At 38.3% G+C, this 15,653-nt stretch overlaps 1 protein-coding gene across 1 annotated transcript in view; it reads right to left on the reverse strand.

Moving 5' to 3' along the window:
• Nucleotides 1–15,653, reverse strand: part of MAP4 (microtubule associated protein 4) — a 209,036-nt gene that overhangs the window by 59,320 nt on the left and 134,063 nt on the right. Inside the window, 1 exon segment of the mRNA XM_049863132.1 lies at nucleotides 6,256–6,378. Within this exon segment, the coding sequence (XP_049719089.1) occupies nucleotides 6,256–6,378 (123 nt within the window).

The raw sequence follows: 15,653 nt of genomic DNA on the forward strand, positions 1-15,653 counted from the left end.
TACCATGTGGCTCATCGCGTGAGCTCTAAAAACTCAGATGTCCAAGGTCAAGTTCGGGAACATCTAACAGAAGGGTGTATCTTAGTCCACGTTAAGGAAGATCATTCCTTTACAAATACTTAAGCTGAGAACTGAAGAACTGGGTGGTTAGGGGTAAGGGGGCAAACCTCTTCTCTAGCTAGATTCCCTCCCTTGGTGATCCCATTCAATCTCACAGCTTAAAATTTCATCTATGGGTTGGTAAAACCCAACTTTATATCTCTAGCCCTCTAGATCGATCCCCTGATTTCTATCAAATTGCCAAATCTTAACGTATTAAAAAAAAAAAAAAACCCAAGTGTAACATGTTTCTCAAACCTACTCCTCATATAGTCTTTCATGATAAAGACATTCAACAAGTTGGGAACAGAAGGGAACGTCCTCAACCTGATAATGGGCATCTACAAAAAACACACAGCTAACATCATACTTAATGGTGTAAGACTGGATGCTTTCCCCCTAAGGTCAGGAAGAAAACAAGGATGCCCGATTCTGCATCTTTTATTCAACATTGTTCTGGAGGTTTTAGCCAGGATAAATAGGCAAGAAAAGGAATAAAAGGCATTCAAATTAGGAAGGAAAAAATAAAACTATCTCTACTATCAGATGACATGACCTTATAGAAAATGTGAAGAATCCACTAGAAAACTATTAGAACTAATAAACAAGTTCAACAAGATCGCAGGATATAAGATTGATATACAAACATCAATTCTATTTTACACTTGCAAGGAATAATCAAAAAATAAAATTAAAAAAACTGCATTTACAATAGCATAAAAAACCAAATGTTTAAGGAATAAATTTAAATAAGGGTAAAATACACCTTGAAATATAAAAAACGTTGTTGAAAGAAATCTAGATAAATGCAAAAACATCTCATGTTCATGGATCAGTAGACTTAATATTGTCAAGGTGACAATACTCCCCAAATTCTTCTACAAGTTCAATGCAATCCCTACGCAATCCCAGCTGACTTCTTTGTTGAAACTGAGAAACTGATTCTAAAATCCATATTGAAATTCAAGGGAATCAGAATAGCCAAAATATCTTGAAAAAGAAAAACAAAGTAGAATTCACATTTCTCAATTTCAAAACTTACCACAAAGCAATAGTAATCAAGACAGTGTGATATGGTATAAGGATAAATATTTAGATCAAGGGAACAGAAATTAAAGTCAAGAAATAAAACCATGTGTCTAAGGTCAATCAGTTTCCAATAAGGGTGCCAAGACCATTCAATGGAGAAAGAATAGTCTTTCAATAAATGGGGCTGGGACAACTAGATACCCACATGCAAAAGAATGAATGTGGACCCCTATGCCTCACACCATATAAAAAAATCAACTCAAAATGGATCAAAGACCTAAATGTGAGAGCTAAAACCATAAAGCTTTTAGAAGAAAACAGAGATAAATCCTCATGAACTCAGATTTGTTAATGGATTGTTAGATATGACACCAAAAGCACAAGCAACAAAAGAAAAAACACATAAACTGGACCTCATAAAAATTAAAAACTTTTGGTGCTTCAAAGGACACTATCGAGAAAAGGAAAAGATGATGCACAGAATGGGAGATAATATTTGCAAATCACGTATCTGATAATATCTAGAATATATAAAGAACTTCTACAACTTAATAATAAAACGAATAACACAATTAAAAATTGGCAAAAAATCTGAATAGATTTTTTTTCCAAGATAATATACAAATGCCCCATATGCACATGAAAAGATGCTTACCATCATTAGGCATCAGCTAGATCAAAAGCACAGAGATACTAATTCGCACCCACTAGGAAGGCTAGAATCAAAGAGTCAGTCATATGCTAACAAGTGTTAGGAAGGATGTGGAGACACTGAAACCCTTATATACACTGCTGGTGGGAATGCAGAATGGTGCATCCACTCTGGAAAACAATTTTGCAGTTCTTCAAATGATTAAACATAGACTTAGCATATGACCCAGCAATTCCACTCCAAGATATATATACCCAAGAGAAATGAAAACCTGTGTCCACTCAAAAACCTGTACACAAATGTTTAGAGTAGCATTACTCACAACAGACAAAAATGAAAATAACCAAATGTCCATCAACCGACAAACGGGTAAGCAAAATGTGGTGTATCTGTACAATGGGCTATTATTCACCTATAAAAATGAATGAAGTACTAACACATCCCACAACTTGATGAACTTTGAAAAATACTGCACTAAATGAAAAAAGCCAGTCAAGAAAGACCACAAGTTCCATTTATATGAAATGCTCAGACTAGGAGCACTATAGAGATATAAGGTAGATTGGTGGTTGTTTAAGGCTGGGGGAAATGGGGGAGTGATAACTAATGGGTACAGGTTTCTTTTTGAGGAGATAAAAATGTTCTAAAATTGACCATGGTGATGACTGGACAATTCTGTGAATATACTAAACACCCACTGAATTCTACAGTTAAAATAGATGAATTATGTATGGTATGTGAATTATGGAGCCCAGGTGGCTCCGTGGTTAAGAGCTATGGCTTCTGACCAAAAGGTCAGCAGTCTGAATCCACCAGCTGCTCCCTGGAAACCCTATGGGACAGTTCTACTCTGTCCCATAGCATTGCTTTGAGTTGGAATCGACTCAATCTCACATTTGGTTTGGTAATGGATATGTGAGTTCTATGTCGATAAAGCTGTTTTTTAATCAATTACCATATATCTAATCAAAAAACCTGTTGCCGTTGAGTTGATTCTGACTCACAGCGCCCCTACAGGACAGAGTAGAACTGCCCCAGAGAATTTCCAAGGAGTGCCTGGTGGATTCAAACTGCTGACCTTTTTGGTTAGCGGCCGTAGCTCCTAACCACTAAACCACCAGGGTTTCCAATATATCTAGAAAAGGCAATAACTGGAAAATGGTATATAGCATCATATGCTAGGTCATGCAGAACCAACTATATAAGCATTTCATAAATTCAGACAGCAATAAAAAAAAAAGTCATATATAGTCATGTGCTGCATAACTCCCACTGGGGCAATGTGGGACCAGGTATACTTCCCTGGTCCCATAAGGTTTTTTTTTTTTTAAAGGAAAAGCAGCTCTCCTTTTGTTTATTATTTCCCCCTAATGGTTTTAAAGACTCCAAACCCAGACTACTGCAGCACTGGACTATGGGTGGGATACAGGCAGGTGGGCAGCAGGGGGCTGCAGACTGGGCAGGGCTGGGCAGCTCTGCTCCCTCCTTCTTGCTTCCTCTAGCTCTGCTTCCTCAAGCCAGGGCAATCCCACTTCTGAATATTTAGCAGCTGGCTGAAGTTCATCCCTAAAGGCAAAGAAGATTCTGCCTCCCAGGGGAAGTAAGCTGGCCGCTCACTCCCCCCAGTGGCGACTCACAGAGGCCTGGCTCTGGCCACCACTCTTTGGAAGTGGAGCCCACTGACATTCAGACAGGGAGGGTAGAATAGGGCAGGGCAGAGGCTGGAACAGCAGGGACATAAGCAGGTGTTTTCTGATGGCCCACACCCCTCTGCACCAGGATGGGGCCCAGAGGGGCCAAGCGGGTGGCTCAACTGAGCCTTAGAATCTCCGGGCCAGGACTCTGGGCTTAGCAGTCTTGAATGACATTACACCCCCAGCTTCTCTCCTCAGCCTGGCCACCCTCCCTACCTGTCTGGACTTACCCCCTTGGGCCCCAATTCCCAGAGGGGCTCTGCTCTGGCCCAACCCCCAAGCTGAGCAAGCAGACAGTGCAAGTGGAGGACGGCTGCTGCTCCAGTCCCAGTCACTGCATGATTAGCTCTGGTCAATCCCTTCTAGGCCCACCAGGACACTGGCAGGGGTTCGTGACCTCCTGGGGGAGCACACTAATGGCACAGCCCCTAACCTCTGTCTATGAGAGGCAAATCCCTGAGCCCCAGCTCAGTCTGTGCGGACACAGTTGCCTCACCTGGCTTGGGAAGGCAGCTGTTGCTCCATAGCCTCCAACCAGCCCCAAACCAGGCCTTGGAGGTCATATCCTATAGTCCACACCTGCCAAATCCCTCCCCAGGAGACAACGGGCTGTGCCTTAACATGTACGCTCCAGAGCTCTTGGCATCCGGGAGGTGGAAGATGCTAGAGCCCCACTCCCTCTTAAATCCTTCCTGGAGTGATCAGGTGTAAATCAATTAAACCAAGGACGCCCAGTGGCGATGAAGTCAACCACAAGCAGCATCCCATAAGGTTTTAATATAAAAAGCTTTATGGGGGTTGGTTGGTAACTATGGGTTATACTTTAGTCAGAAGTATGCAATCCAGGGACTGTATACAATATGGAATTCGAGCAACATCCAAATCACATAACGTCCTGTTTTAAAGAGCATATAGTAAATGTTGAGCAACATGTGACTGTGTAAGTGGAAACAACTTCTGCTCTCAACCTGGCTAACTCTGACATGGACGTAGTGATGCTACTGCTTTGAGGCATTTCTCAGACCCCTTCCACAAAAAACTACACCCTACAAAGAGCTGGCTACAAGTGAAGCGCACCTTGGCTCTTTTTCCCCCTTATCAACTTACAGTAGCATTAATTAACATGCAATAAACTGCATCTATTTTAAGCGTACCATTTGATGAATTCTGACAGTTGCATACATACATGAAACCACAAGCAAGAATACAGAAAATTTCCATCATCTCTAACAAGTCACTCATTCAATTCATTCCTCCTACTGCCTCCAGCCCCAGGCAACTACAAGTATATTCTTTTTGTCTCTACATATTGCATAGTTTGGATTTTATAGTAATGGAAACCTAAGAGTATGTACTTTTTTGTGTCTGGCTGCTTTCACTCAACATGATTTTGAGATTTATCCATATCGTTGCATTTATCAGTAGTTCACTCCTGTTTTTTACTTAATAGTATTCCACTGTAGGGTTATACCACTCTTCCCTTATCCAGTCACCAGTTGATGAACATTTGTTTTGTTCCAGTTTTTTGTTATTCCACTCAAGAACAAATCTTTGTGTAGATATATGTTTATATTTCTCTTAGGAAATACCTAGGAGTGGAATAGCTGGGTCATATGGTAGGGTTATGTTTCATAAGGAACTTTGCCTCTTTCTTATGACGATGTACTTGAGTCTTCCTGCTCCTTATATGCCTACCAGGATCTCTACTTGGTTATCAATTGCTGAAAATTCCAGTATATTTCATTCCTTGATAGGTAGCAGGAAAAAAAACAGGATTTGGAATTAAAAAATACTTGTCTTAGCTATCTAGTGCTGCTATAACAGAAATAACACAAGTGGATGGCTTTAACAAAGAGAAATTTATTTCTTCACAGTAAAGTAAGCTAGAAGTCCAAATTCAGGGTGTCAGCTCCAGAGGAAGGCTTTCTCTATCGGCCTTCTCACCAATCTTTCCCCTGCCTAGGAGCTTCTCCATGCAGGGACCCTGGTCCAAAGGACATGCTCTACTCCTGGGACTGCTTTCTAGGTGATATGAGGTCCCCCTATCTCTCTGCTTGCTTCTTTCTTTTATACCAAGAAATTGCCTCAAGACAATCCAATCTTGTAGATTGAGTCCTGTCTTACTAACACAACTGCTGCTCATCCTCCCTCATCAACAGCATAGAGGTAGGATTTACAACTTACAGGAAAATCACAGAATAACAGGAATCATGGCCCAGCCAAATTGATACACACATTTTGGGGGGGACATAATTCAATCCATGATAATACCTAAATCCAAACTCTTGTTCTGGTATATATAAACTCTAAATAGCCTTGGATATGAGTCTTGGTTTTCTTTTCCATCCAATGAGGGTAACAGTACATATTTGGTAGAAATAGGAAAGAAACACAGATAACATATCTATAAAGGCTCTAACACTGTACCTGGCACAAAACAGACACTCAGCCCATGGTGTTATTATTCCTATAACTATTCCTTCTGGAAGAATTAAGATTCTAAGGTACTATTAATCACTTAATCCTCAATGCATATGAATTTCAGATAATTTATTCAAAACAACTTTTGAAGGAGAAAGAAGTAGAGGGCATTAATCACCTGAGATGAAGGGATAAATGGAAAAAAGAAAGGGTCATCTAAATGTTCAGGAGAAATAATTATACTTGGTTGTGCTTTACGAGCTGTATTTAGGTTAAAAAGTTTTATCTGAGTTGCTGTTGGGACTTTTTCATGCTTAAGTCATATTCAAATTCAGGAGTCACAGGCACGACTGCACTTACCAGTCTGGATAGGATTTACCACTTGTTCTGGTTGGTAGCAAAAGTTTACATCTTCTGGCCAGTTTTGACTGTTCATATAGTCCTGGTAGGCCATTTTCTCTTCAAGGAATTCAGTAGGGGACCCTTAAAATGGAAATATGAAACAAAAATTACAAGGTACCACTCACTGTTTTTTCCTCATTACAGTTGAGTCTGTACAGAGTATTACAGCTAGTACAATATAACATAATCATATCTAGCTAGTGCCTTTGAAACAAACTTTTTTTTGTTTAAGATAGAAGGAAATATCAAAGCATAAGGTTGTTATTAGGGTTTAAAACATCTATTTAAATCTTCAAACTCATATGAACTGCAAGGGACTCTGAATAGTCAAAACAATCTTGAAAAAGTACAAAGTAGGCGGACTCACACTTCCCAACTGTAAAACATACTATAAAGGTACAGTATTCCAAACAGAGTTGTACCAGTATAAGGATAGACATATAGACCAACGGACAGTTGATGGACATTTGGGTTGTTCCCGCTTTTTGGCTATTATGAATAATGCTACTATGAATATTCTTATACAGGGTTTAGTGTGGTCGTATGTTTTCATTGTCTCAGGTATTATGTATAGGAATGAAACTGCTGGGTCATATGGTAACTATGTTTAACATCTTGAGGAACTGCCAAATTGTTTCTGAAAGTGGCTGCACTTTTTATATTCCCACCAGTAATGTATGAGGGTTCCAATTTGTCCACATCTTCACCAACACCTATTAATAACTGTCTTGCTTTATTTTAACCATCCTAGATGTGGGCATGAAGTGGTATCTCATGGTGGTTTTGACTAGCATTTCCCTTAACGGTTTATGATGTTGAGCATCTTTTCATGTGCTTATTGGTCATTTGTAGGTCTTCTTTGGAGAAATGTCTATTCAAATTCTTCACCCAGTTTTTAACTGAGTCATTTGTCTTTTTACTGTTGAATTTTAAGATTCACAATCTTGATGATACCTCTGGAGCATAAAAGTTTTAAATCTTGATGAAATCCAATTTATCTACTTTTGGTATCATATCTAAGAAACCATCATTCCCTAATCCAAGGTCACAAAGATTTACGTCTATGTTTTCTTCAAAGAATTTTATAGTTTTAGCTCTCATGTATAGGTGTATGATCCATTTTTTTTTATACGATGTTAGGTGGAGGTCCAATGTTATTCTTCTACATACAGATACCCGGGCATCCCAGCACCAACTGTTGAGAAGACTATTCTCTTTCCATTGAATAGCCTTGGCATCCTTGTCAAAAATCAGTTCACCATAATATAAAGATTTATTTCTGAATTTTGACAGTTTCTTAGAGTGTTTAAAAAAAAAAAAATCTTTTTTTTTTTTTTTTTTAGAGTGTTAAACATTGATTTACCATATGGCCCAACAATTTCACTATCGGCTATCTACCCAAGAGAAATGAAAACACATGTCCAAAGATTTAATACATGAATGTTCATGGATGTATTATTCATTATTCATAATAGCTAAAAACTGGAAACAACCCAATGTATATCAACCAGAGAACAGATAGACAAAATGTGGTATATACATACATACAGTGGAATATTATTCAGTGGTAAATGGGAATGAATTACTGACACATGCTACAACCGGGATGAATCTCAAAAGCATTATGCTAAGTGAAAGAAAGAAGACAGAAAAAAACTATATAGTATATAATTCTGTTTATATGAAATTTCTAGAAAAGACAAAAGTATAATAGGGGCAGGAAGCAGATCAGTGGTTGACTAAGATTATGGGTGGGAATGGGGACTGGCTGTAAATGTACAAGGAACTTTCAGAGTGATAAAAATGTTCTAAAACTGAATGATGGAGATGGTTGGCACAGCTCTACAAATTTACTAAAAATCATTGACTTGTATACTTAGAATGGGTGAATTTGATGGTATCTAAATAACACTTAAATAAAGTTGTTTTAAAAAAATGTCTAGGACCCCAAAGCTGCTTTCAGATACTTCCTTATTAGGACTATGAACTTTTGGCAAGAAGGGAGGATGAGAAGAATGTAGAAGTGAGGTAGGAAAGAAGTTCTAAAGAAAAGTTTTGAAAGGCTGAATAGCCACAGTACTGAAGTCTGAAATTCCCTTTTGCCTTGCTGCTGGAGAAACAGCCTAGGATGTAAGAAGACATGCCTGGAAGAAGGTTCAGTTGCTGGGTACTTATTTAAAATAAATAAATACACAGCTAATGCAACTACCAGTAATCTCAAGGCAAATTGCAAAGGTAAGTTGTAGGACTGTCCCTCCTTATTACTAGCTAACTCATCAGGCTGCCTCTAGGTGCAAATTTTCCCCTTCAAGGTTGCCTTCTACGCTCATGTTTCATAGAATCATTTAAATCTGACTTCACCTACATGAAGTAGTTTAGGGACAGAGGAAAGAAGAGGAGTGAAACAAAATAATTTATCCTAGATTTTGCATTCCCTGGAATGCTGCTTCTGGAACAATCAACTGAGATGATCTTAGAATAGGTCTGAGGATTTTTTTTTTTTTTCTAGAAATGTTTTTACCTAAGCGTAATAAATCTGTGGATTTTAAAGTTACTGTCCATGCCTGCAAGAATGGAAGGGGGGAAATGTATTTGACATTTGAATTATCGTTTTATAACCAAAACTGCTCTTACATAAGTGAAACACCTGCTCTCTAAGAAACCCACTTGCTGAAGGAGAGTTAACACTGTAACCAACAAAGCCTCTCAAGTCCTGTTGTCAACCAGAGCCTTTAGCAAAAAGAGTTTCCTCCTGGGGTCATAGGCACTGTCTTGCATACAACTATATAACTGAGAGGCTTCTTCTGGTTGTGTGTATGTGTGGGTTTTTTTTTTTCTTTTGCTTCTTCTGTTTTAAGTTGTTAAAAAAGGAAGCATATCTCTCCTCTTCAGAAGAGATAAATTTTTTTCCAGTATTTGTCACAAGAGTCTTTTCTATGATGGAAACTGATCACTGTAATTGTCTTTCATCAACACTAGTCTAACGATGGATATAGAGATGCTCTACATATGGCTAGCACCTCTGTCAACTCTCAATACATGACAAAAGTACAATAGCAAAGAAGCCTTCTGTTATGGCACAACTTGGAGCCAGAGAAGAGAAACAAGCAATACAGTTCAGATATGAAGTTCATCACCTGATGGTGCAGAAGGGACTTAAACATCCTACAATTTGTTCACGTAAACTGATACCTAAGGACCTCCAGAGGTTTAAACACATCACCTGCATCCCCTCAAAGTATCCCCTGCTCCTTTTCTTTTCTCTCCTTTTTTTTTTTTTCCTCTCTCTCTTTTTGGCCCTGCCAACCAACTTTGAATGGCTTACTCTAAAGTTCCTCAGAGCTGACTGTGGCTGAACTGGGTTCGGGGGTTTAATTTTCTGTAAAAACCTTAGATATATTTATCAGTGTTTCAGCAGACATGCAGAGCTAATTTTATATGGGTTGCATACTTGTTTGTAGGCACAGTGCTGGACAAAAAAATCTCAAGGCTAACTGAAATAACATAGACAGGTACTGGGTAGATTCTCAGGAGAGAGACAAGAAAGATAGCAAGAAATAACCCACTGGTGGTTAGGCAGCTCTGAATTAAGTGCCATGAACTATAAAATAATAAAAATGGGGTTGGGGTTCTTCATTCCAGTTTTGCCCAGCCAAACCTCCACCTTTTCAATGTTTTTCGTATCTGCTATATACTGCTGGTATACAAGATTTGGGTTATTCACAGGGAGTCCAAGAATAGGGATAGAAAAACATCAAGAGGAGTTACTTTATATTATTATAAATTATTAATTGACAGGCTGCTTTCTTATAAGCAATATTAGTGCTGTTTGTAATTTGCACATTACTAAAAAAAAAAAAAAAAAAAAAACCCAAAAACAAAAAACCAGCAACCCCTTCTACTTCATACCCTTGGCTCTCCCCCTCTTCCCCACCTCACCTATGGAAACCTTAGAAAGTTAGTTCAAACTTCTAAAGTTTAAACCATACCATATTATTCCAGATGATTCATTTTTATATTTAAGCCCCCACTAATGAGCCCGTCCCTCTCCCAGGAATCAGTGACACAACAGCAAATAAAATGGTAAAAGGCCCTGGGCTCAAAGCACTTACATCATCACCAACATCACCGTTACATTGTGCTTGGGCACTAAGAAAACAACGGGTCAGTTTAGTTAAAGGTTTTTAAGACATGCCCAATGATGCAAATTTCTGAAAGCCTCATTTTTACATATCTAATAACTGCCTTACCTACTTCATAAGGTTGATAGAGGATATGTGAAAGTGTTTAGAAAACTATGAGAAGCATACCAAATTACTGCTTATCCTACAACTACTACTATGGATTATGTAGGATAAATGTCTACATCAACACAAGTACTAAGTGCTGCTATAGGAGTTAAAGGTCAGATAACACAGATGTGGGATGATCTAGGAATACTTCTTGTAGCAGATTAAAATTAAATTAGGTCTTGAAAGATAGAAGGGCATAATTAAGAGGAGCTGGGAGACTAAGAGACAAGTGGGGAGGGCTTTCAACAAAGCAAAATAAGAATTAAGGCCATAGCAAGAATGGGAAAATAAGGAGCACAGCAACTTGGCTGGAACACACTTATGGAGGACAGTAGTTCTTCATAGATGGCAATTACAGAGAAGCTAGAGGGTCAAAGGCCAAATAGAGTGGACTCCAAGATCTGTGTGCCTGCATTTCTTCTAAAGGGGAGCTACCCCATACCCCTCCAAGTGGTCCTGTTGATCATGGCATTTTGGTTTCCTGACCAAAGGAGTACACTATGACCCATGCAGGCCCAAAATCCCTTTGGAGAAATTTGATATATAGATGTTTTGGATCTTGAACCATAAGGATATAAACTGAGGGTGCCAGTGGCTACCTTTCCCACCTTGAGAGAGTCTGCTTGAGAATGAAGCCCATGTCCAGGGGAGGAGAGTGGTGGTGGGTGTAAACAGAGAAAAGGAAGAGTAGGAGAAAGGGAGAAAAGCTGACAGAAAAAGAAGCAAAGAGGAAAAAGGAAGAGAAAAGACAGTGAAGAGAGGAAGGAAGAGAAAAGGGGGAGGAGAGAGGGCAAGAGAGGAGAGACTTATGTGCTAGGCATTATTCTAAAAGCTTTACATGTTGAAAGATATCTAGCTGTAGACAGTCAACAAAATACATAAATGTACAGTGCCTCATCTTTATAATGGTTGGCAAATTGGGGACGTCTCTAAACACAAAGAAATAGACATTTTGCCTAGAGCTGTCTGAAACCAGAAAGAAATAACATGTCAAAGAAAGAAAACTGGGCTACAAATCGAGACATCTAGGTTCTAACCCCAGGCCTGTCACTTAATTTTGGGTGTGACCTGGAGACTTTTAGAGCCACACAGGAAAGAATGAAGGGTTGTGTTACTTAATTTTAAAATCCATTTTATTACTAAAATTAAGTGAGAGCTTTGGTTTATCCATTCATCTTTATATCCCTCAAAAACTTGGTCAAATATACCTTATGTTTTACCTGCTTAGGGTCCATGCCCTGGAGCAGCTGAGCCAATGAAACATACTCCAAGTCAGAAAGAGAAAGTTTATTAGGAGGTGACACCAACGAGGGGTCTGGCAGCAATGCAGGCTGTCTTTATGGAGTCCCGAACAGCAATTTTTACATCAGAGCTCACACATCATTTTAGCCAGGATTACCTAATGTTTTTAAGCATGTAGCCCACAGATGGTTGTATACATCACAAAACAACTACAAGAAACAATTAAACTAAAGACATGCATGCTGGACATGTGGACTCTGTATGTTTGTAACAGGCAAAAAAAAAAAAAAAAAAAAACTTGCATAAAAATCTCTTGGTTAGTGGAACTAGCCTGCCAAGTCCACTCTGACTGAGATAAGGAGCAAGAAAGAAAGTTGCAGACCTGAAGTGTGAAGCAGCCTTCCTAGCTGCCATTTTGCAGGCTGAAAGCCATCTCCCAACAGAACAAAGAAGACGAAGGAGGCCAAGGCTGCAAGAGTCAAGAAGGCCCCACATCCTTTTGGAAAAAGACCAGTGCAGCTGGTGCAATAAAAAAAACACTTACAGGTTACTCAGAGCATCATTATGGCATTAGTTATATCAAGCTCTCAATCACTCATTTTAAAAAGGAGAAAACATGTTGCGAGGTATTAGGGTCACACTTACACATAGGTACTCAAGAGTTATGGATAAATGGAAGTACTTGGTCACTGGCTTAAGCTATAAAAATAACAACTAATCAAAGAACAAACCACCGTGTCCTTGGGAAGGTTCACAAGTGGCAGGTAGAACAGGAGAGAAGAAAAGGTAGTAAAAACTTGGATAAACACTTTTTTAAATAAATAAAAATACAAATCCAGTAAGATTTTTTATAGGATTAATTGATTTGTCTCAGAACTTGAATCATAAAAACACAAATATAATAACCCACTCCCATTCTGGATTCTTGAAGAGGAATTAATCAAAACTGATAGAAGAAAACAGATTTTCCTGCTGCTCTGAGGTTGAAAGTAGGAATCAATCTGTAAATGGAACAACAGTACTGCAGGCAACGGTCCCAAAATTTGGACTTCAGCTACCTTCAGAAATAGTTTTTCTTTTATTTCCCTTTTACTATTATTATTAAACAACTAATATAATCATAATAAAGTTTAAATAACAACAGGAAAGAAGGCAGAAGGGAGGGAAGGAGGGAAGAAAGAAGGGACAGAAAGATGGAAAGATAGATCCAGTAAGGCATGGGACTGGGCACCAGAAGAGATATTTGAGTTTTTGACCCTGCTCTGCCACAGGCTAACCGTGTAAACTTGAGACAGCCCTTTCATCTTTCCATAACTTTTTCATCACCCCAAACAGAAACTCAGTACCCATTAAACACTAACTCCCTCATTCCTATCCCTCCCCAGCCCCTGGTAACCACTAATAAACCCTGGTTTCTATGCATTTGCCTATCCTAGATATTTCACGTAAGTGGGATCATGCAATATTTCACGTAGCATAATGTTTTCAAGGTTTATCTACGTTGTAACATTATTAGAACTTCATTTCTCTTTATAGCTGAATAATATTCCTTTGTATGTATGTATCCCATTATATTTATCCATTTATATATTGATGGACACTTGGGTTGTTTCTACCTTTCATAAGTGAATAATACTGCTGTGAACACTGGTGTACAAATATTTGTCTGAGTCCCTGCTTTGAGTTCTTTTGGGTCTATACCTAGAAGTGGAACTGTTAGGTCACAAGGTAATTCTATGTTCAAATTTTTGAGGAATCGCCAAACAGTTTTTCACAATGGCTACAACTATTTTACATTCCCACCAGCAACGGACCAGGGTTTCAGTTTTTCCACATCTCTGCCAACACTTGTTAGTTTCTGTTTTTCTGACAATAGCCATCCTAGTGGTTGGTAAGTGGTATCTGGTGGTTTTAATTCCCATTTCCCTAATGACTACTGATGTTGAGCACATTTTCATGTGTTTATTGGCTATGTGTATCTTCTTTGGAGAAATGTCTATTCAAGTCCCTTTCTCATTTTTTAATTGCATTGTTTGTTTCTTATTATTCAGCACTACAATATTTAATCAGTGAAGTGGCACAGTTGGAGAAGGAACATGCAACTCTAGTTTTAGGGTGCAGAAGGTAGTGGTTATCTATTTGCATACTGGTTCTGCAGCCCAGCCTACAGCAGTTTCTCTCAAGAGTAACATTCAGCACAGCCAGCAACAGGCATCAGTGTTATTAATGAACCTGCTTGACAGATGCTCACTCCCACATATTCATTCAATGACCTAGATTTCGTAGCTCTTAAAACTCCACAGCAAAAGCGGGCAAACTCCCTTGCAGGAACAAGAGCCTTCAGAATAAATGTTTTCTACATAATTATAATCTACTCAGACAGTCCATTTCAGTAAAACAATGAAAAACATACTTCAAAACAAGAAGCAATTTACATAATGAGATAGAAACAACCCTTACCCTACCATCAGTCATTCCTAGGTATGTTGTTTCTTCTAAAACAGTGGATGGGAAAAGACAAAGGCCAGTTTCTACTCCTGTGACATTGAAGGTATTTAACAGAAAAGGGAAGCTGCTAAATATTAAAAGTACCAGTTAATCAAGTAGTATATCTATAGATTAAAGCCAGGCTAATTCTATCTGATAAGATCCATCCCAAGTTCAAGAAAGATTCATGGATTTTATTATAACACACTACAAAAAGCTTATTGATATGGTTTTAGATTTCTACATTAAAGAAACCTTTAAGAAACTACCTCCTGTCAAGTTTTGATGTCATATCAAAGAAGAATATCCAGTTATCTGGAAAAAAACCTATCAAAATGCTTTCCTTTTCTACTCCTCTTTCCTTTTTAAACCATATCTATATCTGAAAACTAATTTTCTTTATATATTTCAACCCAAACAACATGTGAGAGATTGAATGCAGAGGCAGATATGAAAATTCAGCGTCTTCTATTAAACAAGACATTAAAGAGATTTACAAAAATATAAAATGATACTACCTTTCTTACTAAATTCTGTTTTTGAAAATACATTTCTCATTAAAAAGGGTATTTATGTTAATGTATAACAGGTTTATTATTATTACTTTTACAATACATAATTTTAAGTTTCTCAGTTTTAATTTCTAATTTAATAATATTGATAGATATAACCTATATAAACAAAAGTTCTCTGAGGTCCTCGATAATTTTTTAAACAGCTTTATTGAAGTGCAATTGACATACAATAAACTACACAGATTTAAAGCTGTACAATTTGACAAATTTTGACATTTGTATAACATCACCAGAAGACAGTAAACATACTCATTACCCTCAAACGTTTCCCAGTTTTTAAGCATGCAAAGTTATTCCAACGCCAAAAAGCTGAGAACTGCTGACTTCAGAGTATTTAGAAACATTTCTCCCTCTAGAAAACCAAAACCAAATCAGCTGCTGTTGAGTTGACTCTGACTCACAGCGACCCTACAGGACACAGCAGAGCTGCCCACAGGGTTGCCAAGGAGCAGCTGGCAGATCCAACCGCTGACCTTCTAACTGGCAGCTGAGCTCTGAACTACTGCAGCACCAGGGCTCCCTCTCTCTAGAGCGTACTGTGATTTATCTGGAGAGTCAAGTAAAAAGATGAAAAAGAAACACAGATGGAGGCAGAAGACTCAGGTTCTAGTCCAATATCTATGGAGAGTCCTGGTTTAACTCATTTAATCTCTTTAGACCTTAATATTTTCATCTGTACAATGAAAGGGTTATACTAGTATCTGGTCTCTAAACTCTCATCTAGCTCCAAAGGTATGTATTAATTTACACACATGCCTAT

The sequence above is a fragment of the Elephas maximus genome, chromosome 20, assembly GCF_024166365.1.
Source record: "Elephas maximus indicus isolate mEleMax1 chromosome 20, mEleMax1 primary haplotype, whole genome shotgun sequence".
Lineage (NCBI taxonomy): Eukaryota > Metazoa > Chordata > Mammalia > Proboscidea > Elephantidae > Elephas > Elephas maximus.